At 41.4% G+C, this 23,097-nt stretch overlaps 3 protein-coding genes across 3 annotated transcripts in view; 1 reads left to right on the top strand and 2 right to left on the bottom strand.

Annotated features, from left to right (window-relative positions):
* trappc12 (trafficking protein particle complex subunit 12) overlaps positions 1 to 4,370 on the top strand; it is a 31,625-nt gene extending 27,255 nt beyond the window's left edge. The window contains exons 10-12 of the mRNA XM_029460097.1: positions 114 to 217; positions 989 to 1,076; positions 2,699 to 4,370. Of these exons, the coding sequence (XP_029315957.1) occupies positions 114 to 217; positions 989 to 1,076; positions 2,699 to 2,941 (435 nt within the window). The 3' untranslated portion in view covers positions 2,942 to 4,370. The remainder of the gene's footprint in view (positions 1 to 113; positions 218 to 988; positions 1,077 to 2,698) is intronic.
* A 44-nt stretch (positions 4,371 to 4,414) lies between these two features.
* On the bottom strand, positions 4,415 to 7,178 carry adi1 (acireductone dioxygenase 1). Its single transcript, XM_029460099.1, has 4 exons — positions 6,960 to 7,178; positions 6,149 to 6,268; positions 5,644 to 5,823; positions 4,415 to 5,409 (listed from the first exon to the last, which is right to left on the bottom strand). Exons 1-4 carry the CDS (start codon positions 7,080 to 7,082, stop codon positions 5,293 to 5,295), a joined length of 540 nt encoding a protein of 179 aa, XP_029315959.1. The 5' UTR covers positions 7,083 to 7,178; the 3' UTR covers positions 4,415 to 5,292.
* A 5,275-nt stretch (positions 7,179 to 12,453) lies between these two features.
* On the bottom strand, positions 12,454 to 15,328 carry marcksl1a (MARCKS-like 1a). Its single transcript, XM_029461116.1, has 2 exons — positions 15,020 to 15,328; positions 12,454 to 13,826 (listed from the first exon to the last, which is right to left on the bottom strand). The coding sequence occupies exons 1-2, from the start codon at positions 15,110 to 15,112 to the stop codon at positions 13,290 to 13,292; spliced, it is 630 nt and encodes a 209-aa protein (XP_029316976.1). The 5' UTR covers positions 15,113 to 15,328; the 3' UTR covers positions 12,454 to 13,289.
* Between the last annotated feature and the right edge of the window lie 7,769 nt (positions 15,329 to 23,097).

Below are 23,097 nucleotides of genomic sequence, written 5' to 3'. Positions count from 1 at the left end.
TGCAATACACACACACACACACACACACACACACACACACACACACACACACACACAGAGAGAGACACACAGACTAGTGGTTAATGTGCTGCTAATGCTTTGTTCTTGGCCAGATCGGAGACGTTAAAACGGCAGAGAGGTACTTCCAGGATGTGGAGAAAGCCTGCCAGGAGACGGGGAGCCAGCCCAGTCACACCACATGCGTGCTGATGAACAGGTACAAGGGTGTCGTGCATTTAGCACCTCCGTACAGAGCGTGTTTACTTTGTGCTGCTCCACGACAGCGGTTATCCTTCAGGACTTCTTGCAGGTTCGTGCTTCCTTCTGGCGTGTGATTTAGCACAGGAGGTGGTACCTTCTGTAGCTCTGGGCCGAGGAGATGTAGAGGATGAGGCAAACCTCCAGTGACAGCCTACCTCACTCAGACTGGGTGTATGCATGCTCACTTCACAAAGGCAGAAGATAATGTCGTCATGCAGTCATGTTTTTTTGTAGCATTTTGTTGTTTTTAGTTATACATTTTTAGTTTTATCTCGAGCTGGGTACTTTGGTCTGGGACCGTTTTTTTTTATAGTTTGTTCTCGGCCCCTGCCTGCAGCCAGGTTATATAATGGAGGCTGTTCTGGCAGCAGATCAATGCGCATGGTTTTGAAATGACATATCACATATGTGAGATATATATATATATATATATATATATATATATATATACACACACACACACATATATATATATATATATATATATATATATATATATATATATATATACATACACACACACACACACACACACACACACACACACACACACACACATACATGTGTATGTTCGCTTGTCCACATACTTTTGGCCATGTATTGTCTTCCACAGCTTCCAGTATGAACATAGCACAGGACGACTGAAGAAACGCAGAATGTTCCTTTCATGTAATACTATTATCAGTACTGTTTGTAGATGTGCTGACTGTGTGTCTGTGTGTTTCAGGGCCTTTGTCTACCTCAGTCAGAACAACTACACTGAAGCACACGCATCCTTCACTGAAGTCTTAAAAATGGACCCGAAAAACCCTGTTGTAAGTGCTTCCACGTCTTTTACTTTACAGCAGCTTTAACCAACACATAGTTCAAAGTTCAAAGTTGTGCAAGAAACACAATTTAAAGTAACGCTAATGTCATGCATTGTGTCCTCGTCAAAAAATATATGTATCATAGTGTTGGGTTTATTTGATGATCCACATGTAGATCTGTAGGATTAATTATGAGGAGACGGGGTTAATATATTATCCAAACATGTTTCTATTGCTGCTCCTAAGAGAAACCGTTCAACATGTTTGGGTTTATTTGCTTTCCTAGAGTGAGATGAGAAGATGTATATGAAGTTCATGTCAAAAGAAGAATTTGTGCATCTGATGTGTACTTCAGACCAGATGTGTACAGTGCAACTTGTTTAGTTGTTTGCAGATTTCTCTGATTGCATTATTATTTTTGCAGTTTACACAGTGTTCTGTATAATATCAATCAAAAGCACATTCATAAAATGTATTTGACTTTAGATTATTATTAATGGTCAATTGTATCATTCTTTTTACGGTCATTATTTCCTTGTCAATGATCTTTTGATTTCATCCAGAATTGTGAAGCACTTTGTAAAGTCTGTTTCAGTATAAGCACTATGAATCCATCATTGATCATCCCTCTGACGTTTAATAATGATGATTGAGATATCACCACAATGATGGATTACAGAAACATGTGATGAATTAGTGGTATGGGCGCTATAAATAGCTTCAGCCGTGTAATGACAGCTGTTCTGGTGCTGCTGGAGAGTCTCGCTGATGCAACACAATCTGTGGAATTGAACTTCCTGCCGTTCTTCTCATTGACAGGTCTAATGAGCGGTGCAGCGGGAACATGTATCGATATGCACACTGATTTTAAACAGACGTCTTATTATCTCTTTTATCCGGGCACTAAGGAGAAGTACTCAGATCTAGTACTTAAGTAAAAGTAGTATTACCACAGTGTATAAATACTCTGTTACAATTAAAAGTCCTTCATTCAAAATCTTACTTAAGTAAAAGTACAAAAGTATTAGCATCAAACTAAACTTAAAGTACCAAAAGTGAAAAATACTCATCATGCCAGAATGACTCGTTTCAGAATAAAATGTATTATATTATTGAATTATAATAATTGATACATTAATGTGAGCATCACTTTAATGTTGCAGCTGGTAAAGGTGGAGCTTATTTGAACTACTTCTTTTTCCTCTGCCGGGCAGCTCGTTTTCACCCCACGTCTCAATAAAACATCATAGTTTACTTGTTGATTTATATTCTGTATTAATAATCTGTATCTGCAAAGTAACTAAAATGATCAAATAAATGTAGTTTAAGTACAATATTGCCTCTGAGATGTAGTGAGAGTAGAAATATGAAGTAGCAGAAAAGGTAAAGTACAAGTACCTCAAATTTGTAATTAAGTACAGATCTTGAGTAAAGTTACTTTCCACCTCTGAAGTCAGGACATGCTTAGCTTATCTTATCTTATCTTATCTTATCTTATCTTAGCTTATCTTATCTTAGCTTAGCTTGTAGCTCATCCCAGTGCATTCAAATAAAACTTCATACCAAGTAGAAGGATGATGGATTTCAAACTCTTCTGTCCTCACTCCCTTCCCTCTGTACGTTCCCAGGCCAACAACAACGCAGCGGTGTGCCTGCTCTATCTAGGCTGTCTGAAGGAGTCCCTGGGCCAGCTGGAGGGCCTGGTGCAGCAGGACCCCGCACTCTACCTCCACGAGAGCGTCCTCTTCAACCTGACCACTATGTACGAGCTGGAGTCGTCCCGCAGCACCCAGAAGAAGCAGGCTCTGCTGGAGGCCGTGGCCTGCCGGGAGGGGGACAGCTTCAACACACAGTGTCTCAAACTGGTGTAAGAGGCAAGAATCTGAGCTGGGACAGGGACAAACACTAATGCATCCAGTGGGAGGGGGAAGAAAACACCAAGAGTAGAATGTGTAGAGGAGTAGAAAGCTGTAGAAAGCTGTAGCTCCTATGAGAGTGTGGTGACAGAAAAGTGCAGAAGCAAGTTAATACAAGATCTTCCAGAACTGGATTTCTATCTACAAAATGGATGTGAGAAGCCCAGGTACACATTTCTCCCCACGTCAGCCCTCAGGGGGCTTCCTTCCTTCTGAAGGGTGACCCAGTCCTGATTCACACATTTACTCGCAGGAACAGAAAACATGGCCAGCTCACACAAGCTGCTTGATAGACATTCCTGAAAAGAAATCGCCCTAAAAATAGAAAAAGTCACGTGTGTGCAGAAGTCGTTTTATTTTACAGATTAAAGCAATAGTTTGACATTTTTGGAAATTTGCTTTTTTGCCGTGAGTCAGAGAAGATACCGCTCTCGTGTTTGCACTAGGCTTGAGGGAAAGTTCTGATGATGCAATTGTAATATGGAAGAACGGGAAGTAACGTTTGCATGAATATTCATAAAGGATATTTATTTTGTAGGGAGGTTGGCTTGTTACCAGGCTTTAGTTTGAACTTTAAAAAGGTGCATTCAATTCATTTGAATTTTTCAGGGACGGCAATATTATTCACTTCTTCACTGATTAACGTCTTACAGTACAAACAGACAAGCTTACCTTGTAATTGTCCCGCCAAGAAACAGTCCATTCCCCCTGCTTCCATTCTTTGTTCTAGTTTAAGCTAAACTGCTAGCTTCATATTTAGCACGTGGTTTAGATCTTCTCCTCGAAATCTCTGCAAATAATTTCTCAAAATGTCAAAAATATTCCTCTAAATTTAAAAACAATCATTTCTAGACACACTGCCGCAGAGGAATCATTGTGAGATTGGAAGAGAGCCCTCAGAACTTGGATGTGCGTTGCACTACAGACTGGCAGTGGTTTTAAGGGAGTTGCAGGCTCATAATGTGAGTCTTGACATGGGCATTATCCTGAGCTTCACTGTGCTTAAAGACTAATAAACTACCACAGAGGTCCAAAGCTTCTTCCACAGCAGACACCTGTAACACTGGATTAACAGTCCAACACCACTCCATTTCACCTGCCAGGTTTATTAACTCATGCAGTGAAAATAGATAAGCCCTTCTGATTGCATCGTATCCTCTTCACTAAACTGTAAAATATTAAGAATCCAAAATTGTACATATCAGAGAATCTGTTTTTTTTTTCTTTCTTCTGTTTTGTGTAATTATATCAAAAATGATTGTATTGTTAAATCTTTTATTGATTTGTCCTGGTGGATCTTTAACTGTCACTGTTTACATATTGTGTTGATCATATTTATGTATATTAAATTTTGTTTTATCCTAAATAAAACTGTTATTTTAAATCGACTAATCTGGTTTAATGGGGGGGAAATAAAAACAAAGCACATATTGAAAATAGCAGCAGCTTTATTCCATACAAAGATGTATACGAATGTGTCAGAAACAATACCCCATTAGCAAAGACAATACATCTCTAACTTTAGATTTGAGATTTGAATATGAAATTAGAAATACTTCATATTAATTGTATATGTCCAACACCTAATAAAACTGATTTAAGACAACAAGGCACTAAAGATTTTCCTGCGGTGAAACAAGTATTCAGACCCAAAGTAAGTGACGCTCCATTACAAGGTAAAGTACTTCTGCAGAATGCCCCCTTTAAAGTGTTACGTTACGTACAGTTTATGCTGTTATTGCATTATTATCCCACATTAATATGATGCTAAGGTTGCAGCAACAAGGATCAATTCAAGTGTAGAGGAGTTGTAATCCGTGTTCAAATGTATGAATCCAGATTTTGAATTAAGCGGAGCTCTGTTGCACAATTAAGAATTAATCTCCGTTTAGTAAATCCAAGTTTATGGATGTAAACTAAAATTAAAATAGAGTTTAATCAATATGTAGATAGTTGCTGGTGCAAACCAACCTGTATGTTGTTCGGTAGTTTAAGATTTCATTATCCGATCATGTGTTTTATCTGCAGAATCGTAATCTAACTGCTAGCAGACATGTAGAAGTGTAAAACAGGTTCAACTGGAAAGGTAAATGTACTTGCTGTAATTCCACCTCTGAGATTGTCGTCTACATCATTTCATTCTCCACTAAACAGCATCTAATCTGACCGCTCTGCTGCAGCAGCAGCAGCTCTTAAACATCCACACTGTGCTTCTCCACATTCTAACTGAGCCTCTACAGAACCACAGTACAGGCTCTGGTTCTAGTGTAAGCAGTGGTCATGTGGGGTCCAGTTTATGGGATCTCTCAGGATCCCTGCAGAGAGGCCATGTACTTCTGGCGGATGTCAAAGTCATCAGCGGGTCGGTTGTACGCTTTCCACACCGGCTCCCCCACAAACAGCCTCATGGCTTTAGTGTAGTTCTGTAAAGACAAAATAAATACTTTGACGATGCACATCTGCATCTTTTGTGTTTGTATTCTGCTGTATGGAAACACTCAATACTTGTTCTACTCTTATTCAAATATTGTTCTTTTCTGCAGCCACAACACAATTTCTCCTCAGGCATCATTTAAATTCCATCTCGTCTACACCTCCCATGTTTTTTTTAAGGAACCTTCATGTTAATGACATTTACTCTCATGTATGCCACGTACGGTCTCATCCAGGGTGAAGCGGTGGTAGATGCCGGCCGGCAGGGTGATCAGGTCCCCCTTTCTCATGGCAATTCGGATCCATCGCTCCTCCTTGTTCCTGACGTCAAAGTAGGCCTGGCCGTCCAGGATGTAGCGGATCTCATCATCTAAGTGCAGGTGCTCCTCAAAGAACATCTTCAGCTGAGAGACAAAAGACAGTCCTGTATAATGGTGGTTTCTCCATTGAATTATAAAACTTGGCAGCCAGTTTAAATGCGAGTTGTCCTAATGTGTCATTGTCTTCTCCACTGACTGAGAACGACGGTCATATAAATGTCATAAACCACTCTAGAGCATTATCCTAATGTCCCACAGGTCATAAAATCTTCTAATGCAGCGCGGACATTTCACTTCAGTCTAGTTCAGTTCCGACTGTTTCAAGGGTCTTCTCCAGCAATGTGACAGTTTCATTATTAGAAGATATTGTCGGATTTAAAATGTACAGACTTTGCATTGCTTTGGTTACCTTTTCCTCATAGTTAGGCAGCTTGTCCTTGTGAATAGAGATAATGTCCATATAGGAGTAGCCTTGGTCTTTACGGATCTTCTCCAGCTCTGGGTCTGTTTCATAGATGTCAGCATCCAGCTGCAACAGGACAACAGCTCTGATCAGTGAACAAACTCATCTGTGGAGAGGAACTGTTACCAAAACCAATCTGGTTCTTTCATCACGTGTTACACATCACAACAGCAACTCATATGCTAGCAGTTTGGGCATCTTATGCTATGATAATAAATATGGTATAATAATAACTGGGGCTAGCTGGCAGTATGAAATGCACTGCAGTAACTTGAAACAAAAGTATAGCTCATTTCTGTTTGTATTTCTACAGTGCAGGCCCAAATGTTTTTATACATTTAAAAACAATCCAAGTATTAGGGCCAGGTATAAGGGGGAATGCAATGTTTATTTTTATCATTTAGACATTCTCAACATTTAGACATTATCCTCGAAATTGCATTTCATCTATATTCTTCACATTTCAACTTCATTTACGACTTTATTCTACAAAAACAAATAAAAAACAAATCTTCCATCTCTCATTTTCCCCTTATGCCTGGCCCTGATACTCCGCCTAAACCAGAACAAAAAGGTTTGTTGGCATTGTGAAGTTGTTGAGGCTCACGGTGGTTTTGTAATCCGGACAACAGTTTACAAACGAGCTGTTAATGGATAAAGTACATATAAAACACATGACTTTGGTTTGTCGTGGTTAACTTCATCTGAGAACCTGAAGGCAGCAGCTCACAGGGCTGTAACTGTACCGCTAACTTACCTTCCAGTAAAACACTCCAAGCTTTTGTAATTCTTCCAGAGAGACGGGCTGGTTTGGGTTCAGTCTGTGCAGCTTTCTCTGGTCTTCATCAGAGCTGTCCATGTACCATGCTTCTAACCCCATGCTGGAGAGAACCGCTGTGCCTTTTGACAGCTGGACTCGTGAAGAAAACAGATATAATTATCTTCTTCTTCTTCTTCTTCTTCTTCTTCTTCTTTGGGTTTATTGGCGGATCGCAAACCAACGTTCAAGGTGCATACCGCCACCTACTGTATTGAAAGTGTTGTATTAAATTCACAGAGTCAAATAGTCTGTCAGCAGAAAACACTTTTTACATTTGTATTTATCGTCATTTCCATTGAGTCACATGTGAGGCTGATCATTCCTGAGCGTCGGGTTTCATATCAATTATTTCCCTGAAACATTTAACCAAATAAAAAATGCCCAGTGTTCAAAAGACACCATAATCATATTCTGGGTTATTAAATAATGAGGTCACAATCAGAATATCAATACATATTGAGGCAAATAATGCATGAATAATATAAATGCATGCAGGTTGTTATTCATGTGCAGGAGTGTGTGAGACAGGTGGGCCCTACCAGGCTGCTGCTGCTCTGGCAGTGATAACTGTGTGTGTTTATTAGTATAAGCACAGTGCAAATGTGTGCAGACACAAACTCCGTCTCTACAGATGTTAAAGCTGATCCAGCTGTGATCGCCGACATCAGAAACGGACGTCGCTTCACGTTGTAGAGGAAAGGACGTTTTACTTCTCTAAAAACACATTTCCTTGTTTCCTCTCTCCTCGCATGGTTTCCTTATGTCTCTCCGTGCAAGAAAGACGCAAGTGAGGGACACGTGAAGGCAGATTAAGAGATTTGGGATGTACCCATAGCATCTCATTTAATAGTTTTGTTTTGAAGGTCACCACCGGAAGTGTTGCGCTTGTCTTTACTGGTGGAATGACTGGAGAGAGGCGCGACTATCCTGAGTAATACTGCTCTCCAGTGTTCATAGTGAGAAACTACAACTCAGTGGTATTTAAGTGGGAACAATTCACAATAAAAACAAAAAAACAATTAAATTATATACAAACAACAAATCAGAACACCACGTATCCAGTCATCCTCAAAACGGAAGTAGAGATAGAAAGGCCAAAACAAACTTTGGGAAAAAGCTCAAATCTAAGGCTGAGGAAATTGGTATTAATAATAAAGGGAAATTTAGCCAGGTGGGATCACTTCCTCCTATATTAGGGCTTACTAACATTTACATTAAAGGTTTTGATTAAGAAACACAGGTTTGATAATACTGTATATATTTTAGACTGTAGAATATATTAACATGTGTGCCGTCATATGTGTTTTAAATGACCGTGTTTGTGTTCCTGATGTTAGTTTTGTCTTGTCATTTTTCACTGTAAAATAAGATAAAATGTAAAATGATTGGATACATTTCCCCCACCCATTGTTCATTGTGGGTGGTAAAACCCATAAAATTAGTGTATGGCATTAACCTACCATGAAACAGGGGCAAGTTATTAGAAATAGAAATATGGCCCCTTTCAATTAATTAAACAGTTTGGGTGGAAAGATTCAGAATATTTGTATCTTATCTGCAAATAACGTCTGTTATAAAGTCACTACTTACTAAGGGTATAGACATAGGAAACAATGCCTTGTTACGCAATTCTGAATTGTATATTATATATTGTACATTATGTGTGAAAATGGCCCTTTGTGCAACCAAAAATGTTATATAGTATTATAGCTCTGGCCTTCCTGTCAGCCAAACAGATCATTTTATGGAATTGGAAACAACGCAAACAAAGCTTAATGACTTTATGGACTTGCTAACAATGGATCAGGCTTCTCTAATTCTTCAAGTAAACGATATGCCTGATGGACTTGAAGGCTCCTGGAACTTTGTTAGATCCTGTCTTGAGAAAGATGGAACAGATTCTGTATTATTGAATCATTGTGGTTACATTATGTAACTCCTCCCCCGTTCATTTATTTTTTGTTGTTGATGGTATTATTTGTATTATTGTGGTCACTGTCTTATTTTTATTTTTTTAACTAAACATTGTTAATTAAAATGTCATATTTTATTATGCCTTATAAATGTAAAAAGAAAGTCATAGTAGGCTATAGTATGTTATAAAACATTCATGAAAGAAATCATAGTATAGTATACCAAACATAAATGTAACAAAATATCTGTAAATATAGTATGTCATAAGAAATCACATCGTATATAGCTTGTCATAGAAGCACCGAAAAGAGTTATAAAAATGTCATATGTATGCAATAAAAATTCATTATATAGTATGCCATTAAACAAAAACATCTGTAAAATGTCAGTCAGTTAGAGTCATACAAAAAAGTAATAGTATAGTATGTCATAAAAGTAGGCCTATTGTATGTGAAAAAACTACAATCATAAAACAGTGATATTATAGTATTAAAAACATTGACAAAAAGTTATAAAAATGTCATAGCAAAGTATGTCAAACAAATGTCATAAAAAATGATAATATAGCATGTCATAAGAAAGTCAGAACTTGGACTAATAATAGATGAGTATGTACTGTTACCACCAGGTGGCAGCATTCTCCAAGTAAAAAATAACTAATTATATCTCTCTTTTGTCTTAAGATAGGTTTTACGTTTTGCTAGGGAGAAATGGTCAAAGAAGCAGCCACAGTGAACACTTGTTGATCAATCATTGAGGTAAGAACACCTGTTACATGAGCAGACCTGTAGTGTATACAAGCACGTGCAGGTGGCGTGCATCAAGGTTTCTGAACACAGCTGCGCATGTCGACGGCGTATGTACCCCAAGTCTATGGACGTTGTACTTTGTACTTCAAGTGCTTCTTAAAAACATATAAATATGGCCTTTTGCCCATTTGCCATTATTTGAATACCAACATAAATAAACTGGATTCTGTGGCTTACCAAAACGAATAAACTGAACTTTACAGACAGATATCACTCCAGGCCTATTGGTTTCAGTGATAAATTGACTCTTTATTCATTTAATCTACCTCACAACCCCGGTAACGTTTTAAACGTTTTAGTTTAATGGAAATATCCGACGACGATGGGATTCGAACCCGCACGTGCAGAGCAAAACGCTGTCGCAATCCATCGCCTTAACACAGGGGTGGGGAACCTTTTTCCTGTCAAGGAAACATCCTTCGAGGGCCATATTAATTATTTAACTCATAACCTCTGCAAAAAATGTTTAAGACACAGCCCATTCATTTCACCTTTCTTTTATGCTGTGCAAAAAAGCAACTTTGTTATACATGTATCTTTCCGTTTTATCAGAAAAAAATCCTTTAGTCCCACAACGGGGAAATGTATCTTGTCACTGCAAAAGAACATATGAAGTAAAAAGGCAATAAGCAATAATTAAATAGAATAAAAAATAATATAAGTACCAAGTGGTTGATAGAAAATAAAGTGAATATTGCACATGGCAGTGATAATTGCACAAATTATAAAAAGTGAGTATTGTAAATGGCAGTGGTGGAATAGTCTGTTCTTGGTGTGGTGGTCTACCGATCTATCTGTCCATGTTTGTATGTTCCGCTCTGCAGAGAGCTGCTTGTTGGGCCAAACTCCGCCGAAGAGCGTTAACTTTATCCAAACGCACTCGTCCGTTCAGCTCGTGCAGTTCGGCATGTTTCGTGCTGTAATGACGCTCGAGATTATTTCTCCTGGAAAGTGCGACATTACGCATCAGGCTTTCTCTGTTTTACACTCGCCACGCTGCGTTCACTGATGTCAATGACAGTCTCGTTTAAAATTGAAGTTGACATGATGTGACCACGTGATGACACGTTCCGCTCGTGTTGTGTTCAAGGACCCTGACCTTGGCCAGGAAAAACAGTCAGTCCCCCATTTAAAATATTGCCGTCTAGTTTTTTTTTTGCTAGTGGATTTTATTTGCGTGCGTTTTACGAATTACCTCGAGGGCCGGATCAAATGGTCCTGCGGGCCGTATACGGCCCCTGCCTTAAGGCCACTTCGTCTGTTACTAGCTGCTCATTAGCTCATACAGTCTTGACGGACAATAGGTTTTCTTATCATATTTAAAGGTGTCAAACTTATTTCGGGTACAAGCGGCCGAAATGGGTTTTCTCAGACGGGTGGCTGGCGTCTCCCTTAGAGAGGGTGAGAAGCTCAGCCATCCGTGAGAGACTCGGAGTAGAGCCGCTGCTCCTTTACGTTGAAAGGAGCCAGTTGAGGTGGTTCGGGCATCTAGTAAGGATGCCACCTGGGCGCCTCCCTAGGGAGGTGTTCCAGGCACGTCCAGCTGGGAGGAGACCCTGGAGAAGACCCAGGACTCGGTGGAGAGATTATATCTCCTCACTGGGAACGCCTCAGGATCCCCCAGTCAGAGCTGGAGGATGTGGCCCGGAGAAGGGAAGATTGGGGTTCCTTACTGGACCTGCTGCCCCCGCGACCCGATCCCGGATAAGCGGTAGACGATGGATGGATGGATGGATGGACCTTATTTCGGTCCGCTTAATATTTCGGTAGACTTTGCTGCTCTTACCATAATGTGTTGCACGTAACCTTTACCTAAACCTACTTCCAGACCTCATAACAGTATACACCTTGCTAAAGATAGGCCTACGACAACAACACTAGCTAACTTTGGCTATTCACCAAACATGTTAACGTGTTCACTATAAAGTGAAGCGCAACAGGGTGCAGGGTACAGTATATTTCTGTCCACCACAGGGAGCCAGAGATCAACAAATAAAATCAGCAATTTTAAGCATCTAATAATTAACTGAGTATTTAAGCGGGTTTACTCTGGCATCTAATGACCGCATGTCAAATGCAGTAAGTTGCCATACTTAATAATTAAGGAAGAAATCCTATTATGAAACTTAATTCATATCCTGTTAGATATACTGTAGGTCCTCACTATCCATTGTTTGGATCCAAAGATTTATTTGCACACAAGGCACCACATAGTGAAATGCAAAATGCTGTACTCCTAATGTTGTGCTAAAAGACTATTGTGACAGATGAAAAAGATATCTAGATTAATATGCAAATATTTGGAGTTACCCCAAAAATTCATGTCAGTCCAATACAATATTGGTGCAGCTGTGACCTTATTATATGTAGAACAAGCATGAATAAAACATGACTCATGCGACTTTCACTGTAATTTATCACTACATCTTTTCTGTCCCCATCTGAAGTTCACAAGCAACACTAAAGTTTTCATTTTTATATTCCAGCTGACAGAGATAAAGCTTGTTTATACTCTCATTTAATGTAAAGCATGGTGGTTTTAAATAACTTCTCACCAAAGACAGTATGGGTTCTTTAATCCAGTTTATTATATAACCAATTTTGTATTTGTGTATGCGTAATGTACTGAAAAGACTAGTTTAAAAATAAAATAACCCAACTAAAATCAGTGTGTCTTGAGGTGTGAATCACAAGGCGAAACACAGACAGAGGGGATCAAACATTTATTTACCCTTATTAAAAGTTACAATAAAACCATTAACATCTTCAAACGATAGCAAAATAAAGAGAACCAAAAATATTGGCCAAAACATATTTACAGAGACAGTTTGCAGATAAAAAGCTCACATTTTTTACACAACCCCTGCATCATAAACTCTGAAATGTGAACACTGCAATAATCAAGAAGCTTGAATGTGGTTTTAGCCAGAAAAAGAATCAAAATGCACGAACAAAGACATTGCTCTTTTTCCACCTCCCCTCCTCGATTTTCACTTTTCTATACATGACAAAATACTTGAAATTTGGGGCTAAAACAAAGGAATGTAGAATTCTAAAAGTTAATAAGATCTTTTAAAAGGTTATGTGTCCATATAACAGTCATTTCGAGTGAAGGAGATGGTCTGCCCCGCTCCGCAACAGTGACAATTTTTAGATCCCAAAAAGATGAGAAAGAAAAATAAAATGTTATAGGGCTGCCACGCTGTTAAAAAGGATGCTTCTCCATGAATTGGGAAAATAAGTCAGTATTCCTGATTCGCTCCACATCCAATCCATTACCTTTGCACACACGCCTGTCTCTGTGTGTACCATGAGGGGGCGACACATGCCGACGCTTTCATCATGAGAGGGCCCGGTGAGATTCCGTCTGTCGAAGAACTAATAAAAGGCAGTGAACTGGTGGTTGAATCAGCAAACGTGATATATCCTTTGTCTTCTCTTCTAGTTTTGTTTATAACTTTAAGAACGTGGCACGAGTCTCTCATATATATATTTATATACTTTAATCTTGGAAAATCAGTTCAGGTGCCGTGGCGGGACGCAGTCACTCTGCTTTGGCCTCGCCCTCAGAGGCTGCAGGTGTCGTATCCTCAGCGGGGGCGGCGGCCTCCTCGGCGGGGGCAGCCTCTGTGGGTGGGGCCTCCTCCACCACCTTGGTCTCTCCCTCAGGTGCAGCTTCAGCAGCAGGGGCAGCGGCCTCCTCCTCTTTGGCTTCAGCGGCCGGCGTCTCCTCTTTGGTTTCCTTGGCCGCGTGGCCGTTCTCCTCGGGCTTGTCCTCGGTCGTGGGGGAGGCGACCTCCTCCTTGCCCTCTTCGCTGCCCTTCTTGTTCTTTTTCAGCGAGATGCCCTTGAACTTGAAGGAGTTCTTCAGGGAGAACTTCTTCTTCTTCTTGCCCTCTTTGGCGGCTTCGCCCTCTGGTTTGGCGGCTTCGCCCTCGGCTGCTGGAGCAGGTTCGATGGCATCGCCGGTTCCGTTTTCACCCTCCTTGGCTGGCTCGACTGTTCCATTTCCATCTGCGGCAGCCACTTCCCCATCAGGCTTGGCTGACACATCGCCGTTGGTTTTGACATGGCCGTTCTCCTGCAGAGAAGAGAACGCATTAGTTGTGGATTAAAATAATCAAAAATAAACACATTGCCACTGGAGATGGAAAATCTCATACAGATGGATAAACTGTTGATTTACATCAGTCCAAATAAATCTAAAGAGATCTGGCATATGACAGATTAGCATTAGCCCATTTACTCCAATAGTTAATCCATGTTATACTTGAGGAAATCTGCGTGCCCTGACAGTGGTTCGTGGGGGAAAGTCAACAGCTGTTAGTATGACTTTGAGCAGACACATGGGGGCAGTAGTGCTGCATCTCAACGTCAACACAGCCGGCAAGTTGGGGAACAAAGGAATCCCCATGAAACCTGCGCTCACATCTACCACTGCTCTCTGCATGAGCTCATTGTGGCCAGAATACAGCCGGCACACAGTCCGGACGGACAAAGCGACTGTCAGAGCCAAGAGTCATATTCAATTAATCTACTGCACTCGTAATGGGGGGGGGGTAATAAATCAGTCAAATCCAACGAAGTTCATTAACATATGAACGTGCATCGTATTTGATCCTATAATACATATGTTGAGTCAGACTCAAGCAAGCCACTTGTTTAACTCTCCCAACAATCAGCAATTAATCGATCATCGAAGCATATTTTTATCCACTTCTATGTTTGACTCAATTATATAGAATATGGGACATCGTCTCTCCGCGCTTTGTTGCGACTCCGCAAAATGAGCCTCCAGCAGAGCGCATTTTGCTGCCTTTGCACCGCTTTGCGTCTTTTGTTCGACGTAAAAGCGACTACCTCCCCGAACACAGTCAACTCATGAGAGAGAACACGGTCCAAACACACATTTCGACCCGAATCTGTCGTCCTTGCATAAAATGTGCGGGTAAATTGCCCCCTTGGGACCGGCGGACGGAATTAACAAAAAAAAAGGCATGTCTGGAGCGCGCTGAGCGGGGACGAGCATTGCCACTCGATGGCTGCTCTCTGCTGGATGTCTTCAGATTTAAAACAACCTGTTATAGTTCAAACTCTGATCTACAGTCATGGCTAACATATAACTTGGTATGCTCTCGGTGCACATTATCAAGGAGCAACAGCTAGGCTCTCGTCGCTGCCCTCAGCCCCGCCGTGGCACCTATGCCGCCGGTGGGCGTTGGGTGCCATGTGGCTCCCCGCTGATGCTCGGCATGTCAGGCCTGCTTTACTCACCTGGCCGTTGGCTTTGGCAGCAGCAGGGTCGGCGACGACGGCGGCGGCTTTCCCCTCAACAGCTACTCCACCCTTGGACAACTGGGCTCCCATTTTTTTCCTTTTAGATGTTCTGAACAAAAAAAGAAAATCGAAAAAGAAAAACCTCGAGGAGTTTTTGAGATTTAAAAATCCAGCTCTGGGATAAGTAAGCTCTTGCCAAAGAAGTGAAAAATCCGACCGGATCTCCTTCTTCCTTGCTAGGTTTGGTAATGAGAAGATCCCACTTCAGTGTGGAACCCACGGCGGCTGAGCTGAAATTAAAGGATGTCGGTGATGAGGCTGTGAGTATTTCAACCGCGCCTCAAAATCGACCGGAGTCTCCTCCCATGGGCGTGGCAGCCGGGCTCTGTCCAATGTGCAGCCGAGGGATGGGCCTCCTTCACCCCCTGTCACTGCAACAGTCTGCTGCTCAACTGGATGATCAGCACGAGCCACTGTTTCACATGTCTGCAAGATTTTGGGGCATTTTTTTACTTTTTAAACTTCGTTCATTAACTTACTCAGCACTTGTTGCAAGACACTGAGAATTTACACGTCACAGATAATCCTATTCTGATAAATAATCCTAATCAGAGAGAAGTATACTGTATGATGTTGTATAAGAGTGTTTAATTGATACCATAATGGACACACAATACCATAAATGTTAGCACAAGGGTGAGCACAACATACACACCACAGAAGTGTAGTCAGATCAGTGGTTTCCAAACGATGGTTTGGGACTCCAAAAGGGAAATAAAAACATATTTCTGCAACAAAACCAAAAGTTCTTTCTGGCTTTTTTCTTGTAAACTACCAGAGTTTTGCCTCTAAACGTCTCAAAGAAAACTTTTGGTTTATTATAAGGGTTTGCAAACAGACATGTTTAGCTACAAATACTGGGTACCAGCGCAGAGATTATTCCAAGATCATGAGTTCCAGACTCCACTCAATGTTTCACCCCTGCATACACTTTGTATACATGTAACATGGTCTATCACAGCTTCAGTGACTTTCACAAACTTAAACCCTCAGATGATCTTGATGATCAGATTTGTCCGTGCAGAGAACACCATTTAAATGAGAGCTGAAGAATCCGCTAATGGCCTCTACCGAATTTTGAATGACAGGCCTGGCTTTCCAAGAGTAGCCTCGTTACATAACACGTGGCCCGCTTTGCGCTCAGAGGAGACCTTGCGATGGCACTGGGGCTGCTTTGTCACCAACACAGACAGAGAGACAGTGAATCAGCCTGTCAGCCAGTAATGAGGTCTCTTGGCCAGACGAGCAGATCCCACGATCGCACCACTGACACTGCACTTTTTGGGAGCCAGAGACTGATGGGTTCTTCTTGTGATTCAGTGAGGTCAGGGGTCATATGTTTTAAGTTGAGTTAGGAAGACCGCTCAGTCATTAACCCAGGGTCATACATGCGTTTCTATATGCCAGCCGCCTCGTTTTCGAGCCGTTACTCTTAATTGTGACAACCATAACCAAATTATCCCTTCTTTCCCATCAACAAGTCCCTCATTTATCCCACAGATGAACCAATGTTAACAAAATGGCACTCTGCCATCTTCATGGGACTTCATGTAGTGGAATTCTCTCTTATTAAAGTATTCTTCTGAGGCATCCTTTCATAGCTCTCTTTTTGCATTTCTTTCATTGTTTCCACCGATCCCATGGCACATAGAACGACCCCCTTCACATACACACATACACACACACAAACACACACACACACACACACACACACACACACACACACACACACACACACACACACACAAACATGTCACAGCAGTGGTATGTGAGGCATGCATACGCCATCCAGAGAATGATCTCCATCCATTCAGTAGGCTGAGCTTCCCACAATGCAATACACCCTCAGGGGTTCAAAATCTGAACCCCCCACACCCTCCTAACCAACCACCACTTCACATTCTCTTAAACTGAGTCAAGAAGGAGAACAACATGTTTGAAAGATGTTTTTAACCCCCACACATCACCATCCAGTGCATGCATAGCTCAATAATGGCTTTGGAATTCCTCATTGCTCTCTGATGTGGGATGTCTGAATCCAGTCCTCATTCTGATGAGGTTTATACATTAAGATTTTCAGATTTCAAAGGGATGTTCCTGCTTTGATTAGTACAAGAAAGAGATGTTTTCACAGCAGGGCGTCCTCTATAGAGAGACTTGGGTAACCTCAGGTGTGTCACCTATACACTACAGACCAAGTTATATATCCATAGCTGTGGATGAGTTTTAAAACATATTAGATCTTCTCCGTTTGAACTTTTGACCACATAAATATTAAAAAATATATTTTGTGAAGTAAATACAACATAAACACGCTGGTCTTGCATTGCGTGTAAAGAAAATACAGACCTCTGATTGTCAAGATTGTTAATTATCATATTCATGTTTCTTTGTTGGGACCCACCGTACTTTGTGATGATATAAGCAACAGAACATGAACAGAAAAGCAATTACTGATACTTATGTAACATCTTTAGCTCATAAAGTGTGTGTTTATCTGTCAGTGTTTTAGTGTTGACAGTAAACCATAGAAAATGATCTGTAAATGCCAATGTGAAACCTTTCAACACATCACCTTTCCGATCATTTTATATGTATACTTTAATTAATTCCATTTTGGGAAATAGGCAATGCTTAGTCCATATCATGCCGAGATTTTGATGAGACGACTGATACCACTCTCATGTCTGTAAACTAAATGTGAAGCTAAAACCAGCAGCAGGTTAGCTTAGCTCAGCATATAGACTGGGAACTGCTAACCTTGTTTTTTCAGTTCAGTTTTGTATGAATTTAAAAGCATTTTAATTAGTGAACATAAGACTGTGAGGTTGATTTTGTTGTTGATGTTTCCCTCGTTTCCAGACTTTGTGGTAAGTTAAGCTAAACGGCTTCCGGCAGCAGCTACGTATTGCGCGTAGAGACACATTTTTCTCATTTAACTTTTGTCAAGAAGGTGGATACAAGTAGCTTATATATATATTCTATATTACTGCAAACACTTCCTTAATTAGACTATTTAACTATTTAAGTGAAGCTAGGAACAGCAGCCGATTAGCTTAGCCTAGCATAAAAACTGAAAACAGCTAGCCTTGTTTTTACACTTCAGTTTTGTACGGATTAAAAAACAAGATATAACGTGGTAAGTAGTGGCTTTTAGAGTTAGAGGTGTATTTTGTGACCCTTGGATGGAGGTAGACTACCTGTTTCCCCTCTGTTTCCAGTCTTTGTGCTAAACTAAGCTAAGCTAACCGGCTTCTGGCTGCAGCTACATAGTGGTATAAATTTGGTGAAGAACGTGAATACAAGTGTCTTACATATATTCTACATTAGTGCAGTAACCCTAACCCTAACAGCTCTAATTATTAAACTAATTAATACCCTATGCACACACGCTTGTAGTACACACACTATGATGATGACAACATCTGATTTCCTTAAGGAAAATGAGATTGTGGCTGGAGGACTTTTTCCTGGTCTCGACCTGTCTACTTATTTCTGTCACGTTTAACATGGTGCTTCTTCTCCTCTTCACTCACTTTTCCCCCTCCGAGCTAGTCAATGCCTACGTTTGTGTGGTTGCCCATTTTTCATGCCCTGACACAGGATGAGCTCTCAAATCCCGCTAAAAGCCTGCATTGTCTCTCTCTCTCTCGACGAGCCAACTGATGAGCATCACAAGTAGAAAGAAAGGCAAAAGGAGAGAGGAGGACTGGAGCAAGGAAAGAATAATCAAAAACATGTCTCTGGGGTTCCTCTTGCTTCAAGGCAAAGAAAAGTTATCTTTGAGACAGTCACCTTGAACACATTACTTGAGCATATCAGCGGGATGGATATGTAATTTCCCAGGGTTCCTCAGTTTGTCAGTAATTCATGCATACACAATCACAAAAACAAGTGCAGGCTGTTTCCTGTGTGTTTCCTTTGGTTTTCTGAGACATTGATGGTTACAAAGTTTTGCACAGCTAATCACATCACAACTCAATATCTTATACAGTGCTATCCTATGAGGCAGAGTCAAAATAAGCACAACACAGTTTCAAAACATTTGATTTTAATGTATCACAAATGCTCAAAATTGGTATCCAAGCAAAGACATAAATTAGCGTAAATATGTCTGATTTAGTATGGTGTAAACAGAGCATTTGAAGCACCTAATTACAAGGAGAATCAGGTGCAAAACCCTCTTCACTGCCATGAATACGGGTGCATAGACTTAAAAGAAAGCCCTTTGTAATGTTAATTCATTCGATCAACTGGCTTATTGACTGCAAAAAGGCCCTCACCAGCAGGCAACCTCAAAGCTGCACATGGCAGCCATCTTGGCCGGGGGCTTGCGTGCTGATGTATCTGTCTGCCGGGCTCTGGCTGTGGCTCTCAGAGGAGGAGGAAGAGGAGGAAGGGATAGTAGCTGGAAGTCCGATGCTCAACCGAGCTTGCATGTTTGACTCGCCTCATTGATAAAATACTCGTTTGCATCACGGGGGAGCTCGGAAACACAACATAACCTCTAAAAAAAAAACAGTTACTGTTAATGTGTGTATATTACCCTCACACACCCCCACTTTCTGTTTCTCTGTGCCGAAGGTGACAGACGCGACGTGACACACCCCTCCCTACATTTCTGTGTGTGTGCAGACATGCCACGGAGCCGGTTACCATGGCAACTACTGCTTCTATCGACAATTCCGGCTGATGTTACTGGTGGGACGTGGTTTGGTGGGAACCCAATGGAAGAGGATATGGCTTTGCCATTTGTTTTTGTTTGCCTTATCATCTCTGGCTTGTTTATTTAAGATGACTTTGCCTCCCACAATTTATGCAGTCGAAACCTCTGTGACCGGAGGGAAATGATGCGTGGTTTCCTTTTAACCTTTACCCTCACCCTCTCCCCTTCAGACTCAATTTATTTTTTCTTCCTCATCGTAAATTCTTTCTCTCAGTTTTGCCTCTCCCTGTGTGTGTTTCTGGCATCAAGGCTTGGTCCATTACAGGCAAATTCACCCAGCAGTACTTTGTTTCCATCTGTTGTCATAACATGCTGGCCAGGTAAGAAGGCAGCGAGGGATAAAATAGATGGCGAGACAAGCCAAAGGAGAGGGTGTGGGGTTAAGAAGTACAGAAAGCATTGATGAGTGAAGTAGATAGGGGTCGGGCAGAGTCCATGTGTGTGTGCATGTGTGTATGTATGGGTCAGACAGGGGCATAGTAAGGCAGCTCATCCCCGCTGCCAGCGGCACTGCGGCGTTACTAGGTCAGTGTGCCATCATCTCATTCATCATTATCACAGCCTGCTCTTTCTCCTCCGCTCTCCCTCTTCATCCCTCCCCCGCTTTCTTGCAGTTGCTCTCTTAAGCAAACCCAAACAGTCTCATGTGGATGTAGACTCTCGGTCATGTTAAAACATCATTTATGAGTGAAAATGACTTCTGTCCACAACAGCGTCTGAAGGTTGTTTTCATAGAGATCCTGGTCGGTACTGACAAACCTGAGCATTAAGACGACATTTAAATCCTCTAATCCTTGTTATCAGTAGTAGTACTACAACATTGTGCATCACAGTGTATGCTGAGCGTTACATCGGATCAATATCACAAAATTCCGCGTAAAACTATAGGTTTTGCAAACAGCCTATTACGAGCCATGTTAACGTTAGGTGACGCCCTTTACTGGCTGTGGGGCATTATGATGGGAGCAAAGGAGGAAATCAGGTGATGTAATATCGTAACAAAGTCCACGTATGGAGGAGGTCGGGGGAAATGGACAGGTCAACACAGGACTTTCACTCAGGAGACCCCGTGTGAAACCAAAAGTCAGAGTTGAGTTATTTTAAGTTACGTATGTCTGTTAACTTGCGTAGCGTACTTAACTTACATCACATACATAAGTAAAGTCACGTAACATGCATACAAACCATGATCTTTTTCTAAGCCTAACCAAGTAGTTTTATTGCCAAAACCTAACCAAACTACAACCGCTTTATACCGCTAACCACGTGTTTGAAACAGTAACCAGTAGGTTTAGGCATAAGGGCGTGTTGATCTCCTACCAACATATGTGGTCGTGGGTTGGAGGACTTGTTGCCACTCTCATATCTGTATGCTAAATATGAAGCTTGAACCATGAGGTGGTTAGTTTAGCTTAGCGTAAAGCCAGGAGAAAACAGCTAGCTATCTTGTTTGTTTAGTCCGTACATAAACAAAAGTGTATAAAAACAATAATTTGTGTTTTTTGCGGGTAATTGTGTACGGCACAAATCTCTTGCTGCTTGTCAACAAATGTTGCTGATGCCTTGGAAAGGGATGGAAAGTGAGATTCTTTAACATTGACTTTATTATCTCCGTTTTGGATTTGGTTGGTTGGTTTGTTTGTAAGAGTGAAGCATGGGTCAAAGAAAGAACCATAACATTTTGGAGCGGAGCCGAACCACGGGGTGGATACACGCATTATGTTTCACTTATGGGTCACTTAGAATAACACCTCTAAAGTGTGCTTTATTAAAAATTGGTACTACAACAGTATAAGCACCTCTAAATTACCTGTCAATATAAAAAAAAGTGAAGAGAGCCATTATCACCACCATTTATCAAATATATGTCAAAAACATCATATGCCCTGTGTCAGACAGAAATCAATTATCCCTGGTGAATTCAGGTTAATGACCTGGAAGTATAAGCACAGATTGCACGACACACTCCAGACCAATAAAACATAATAGGCTGTAATTCCTCACAGCTTTGCATTCCTGCATATTAGAAAAAGGGCCTGAGTGATATTAGGCCACGCAGACATCTCCCCTGCTGCTCAGAAATAGCTGGCAAAATAAGTGTTGTTTGTTTTGTATACACAAAGACACATATACGACAACAACCGCTTGCGTGCAACCACATGCAAATACATTTACCCCCTGCCACCGCTACACACACACACACACACACACACACACACACACACACACACACAGACTCATTAGCTCAGTTCTGGTTTATGTGCTAGCTGGGGCTTTTTTGACAATCTGTGAGATCATCACTCTCTCTGAGCCCCCGTCAGTTTTTTCCTCAAACCCCCTTTACCCCCCTCTCTACCATCTTCATTGTAATGCAGATTTAAGGATTGGGTGGGGGATGGGAGAAAGGGGGATGGGGGAGAGAAGAGGTTTGTGGAGAGACTGTGGTTGGTGTTAAGTATGACCTGGCAGCCCTGCTGTGCCTCAGCGGGCGGTCCGGCGTGGGCTGGGGGAGGGGAGCCTAAGAGGGAGAGAGAAATAGAGAGCTTTGAGGGTTATCCCCCAGCCTGTATACGTGACTCAGACATCAGATATCAACATCCCGGCCTCTTGAAATAAAAGGTGGCAGACTCGTATCTTTATTCAACATAATCTCATCCATGAGTGGAACAGAGAAGAATGGGATATTCAATAGCGTTTTGTCTAGACATAATGAGCTTAATGTCACTGAGGTTGTGTTGTTCTTCCCACTGTCATAGTATAATACTATGTCAAACTAACTGGAAAATGAGTAGCAATAATAATTCACAAATGACAATGCAATCATCTGTGTATGTACGGTATCAGATTGTTCAGCTGATGTGCTGACTGAGGTGTTGTGGTAAGTTTGTGTTGTTTTCTGCAAGTCTGTCTTAGTATGTGTATAATCACCATGTGTGTGTGCATTATGGGTCAGTCTAGTTCTTATGTCTGCAGCTTAAACTACCGGCATGCTCATCCCAGCTGTCGTGGAAGTCAAACCTCACCGAGTGCCTGCCCTTCCACAACAATGCACCCCACCCCTCCTGCCAAATACACACACACACACACACACACACACACACACACACACACACACACACACACAGTCCAGAATGGATGGCAGAGATTTTAGAAAGCATTCTAAAGTCGATATTCGGCCATTGTGTTTTAATGAGCCGTGTGTGGGATGGGCTCATTGACTCCGGACCTCTTTCTCCTCTGAAAAAAGGCAGCCAGCTCCCTGTAGTTGTTGACTTCGCATTCGCTATTT

The sequence above is a fragment of the Cottoperca gobio genome, chromosome 22 (genome assembly GCF_900634415.1).
Source record: "Cottoperca gobio chromosome 22, fCotGob3.1, whole genome shotgun sequence".
NCBI classification, from domain to species: Eukaryota; Metazoa; Chordata; class Actinopteri; order Perciformes; family Bovichtidae; genus Cottoperca; species Cottoperca gobio.
The sequence above is the reverse complement of the archived record's forward strand: the minus strand, read 5'-3'. Positions and strand labels throughout refer to the sequence as shown.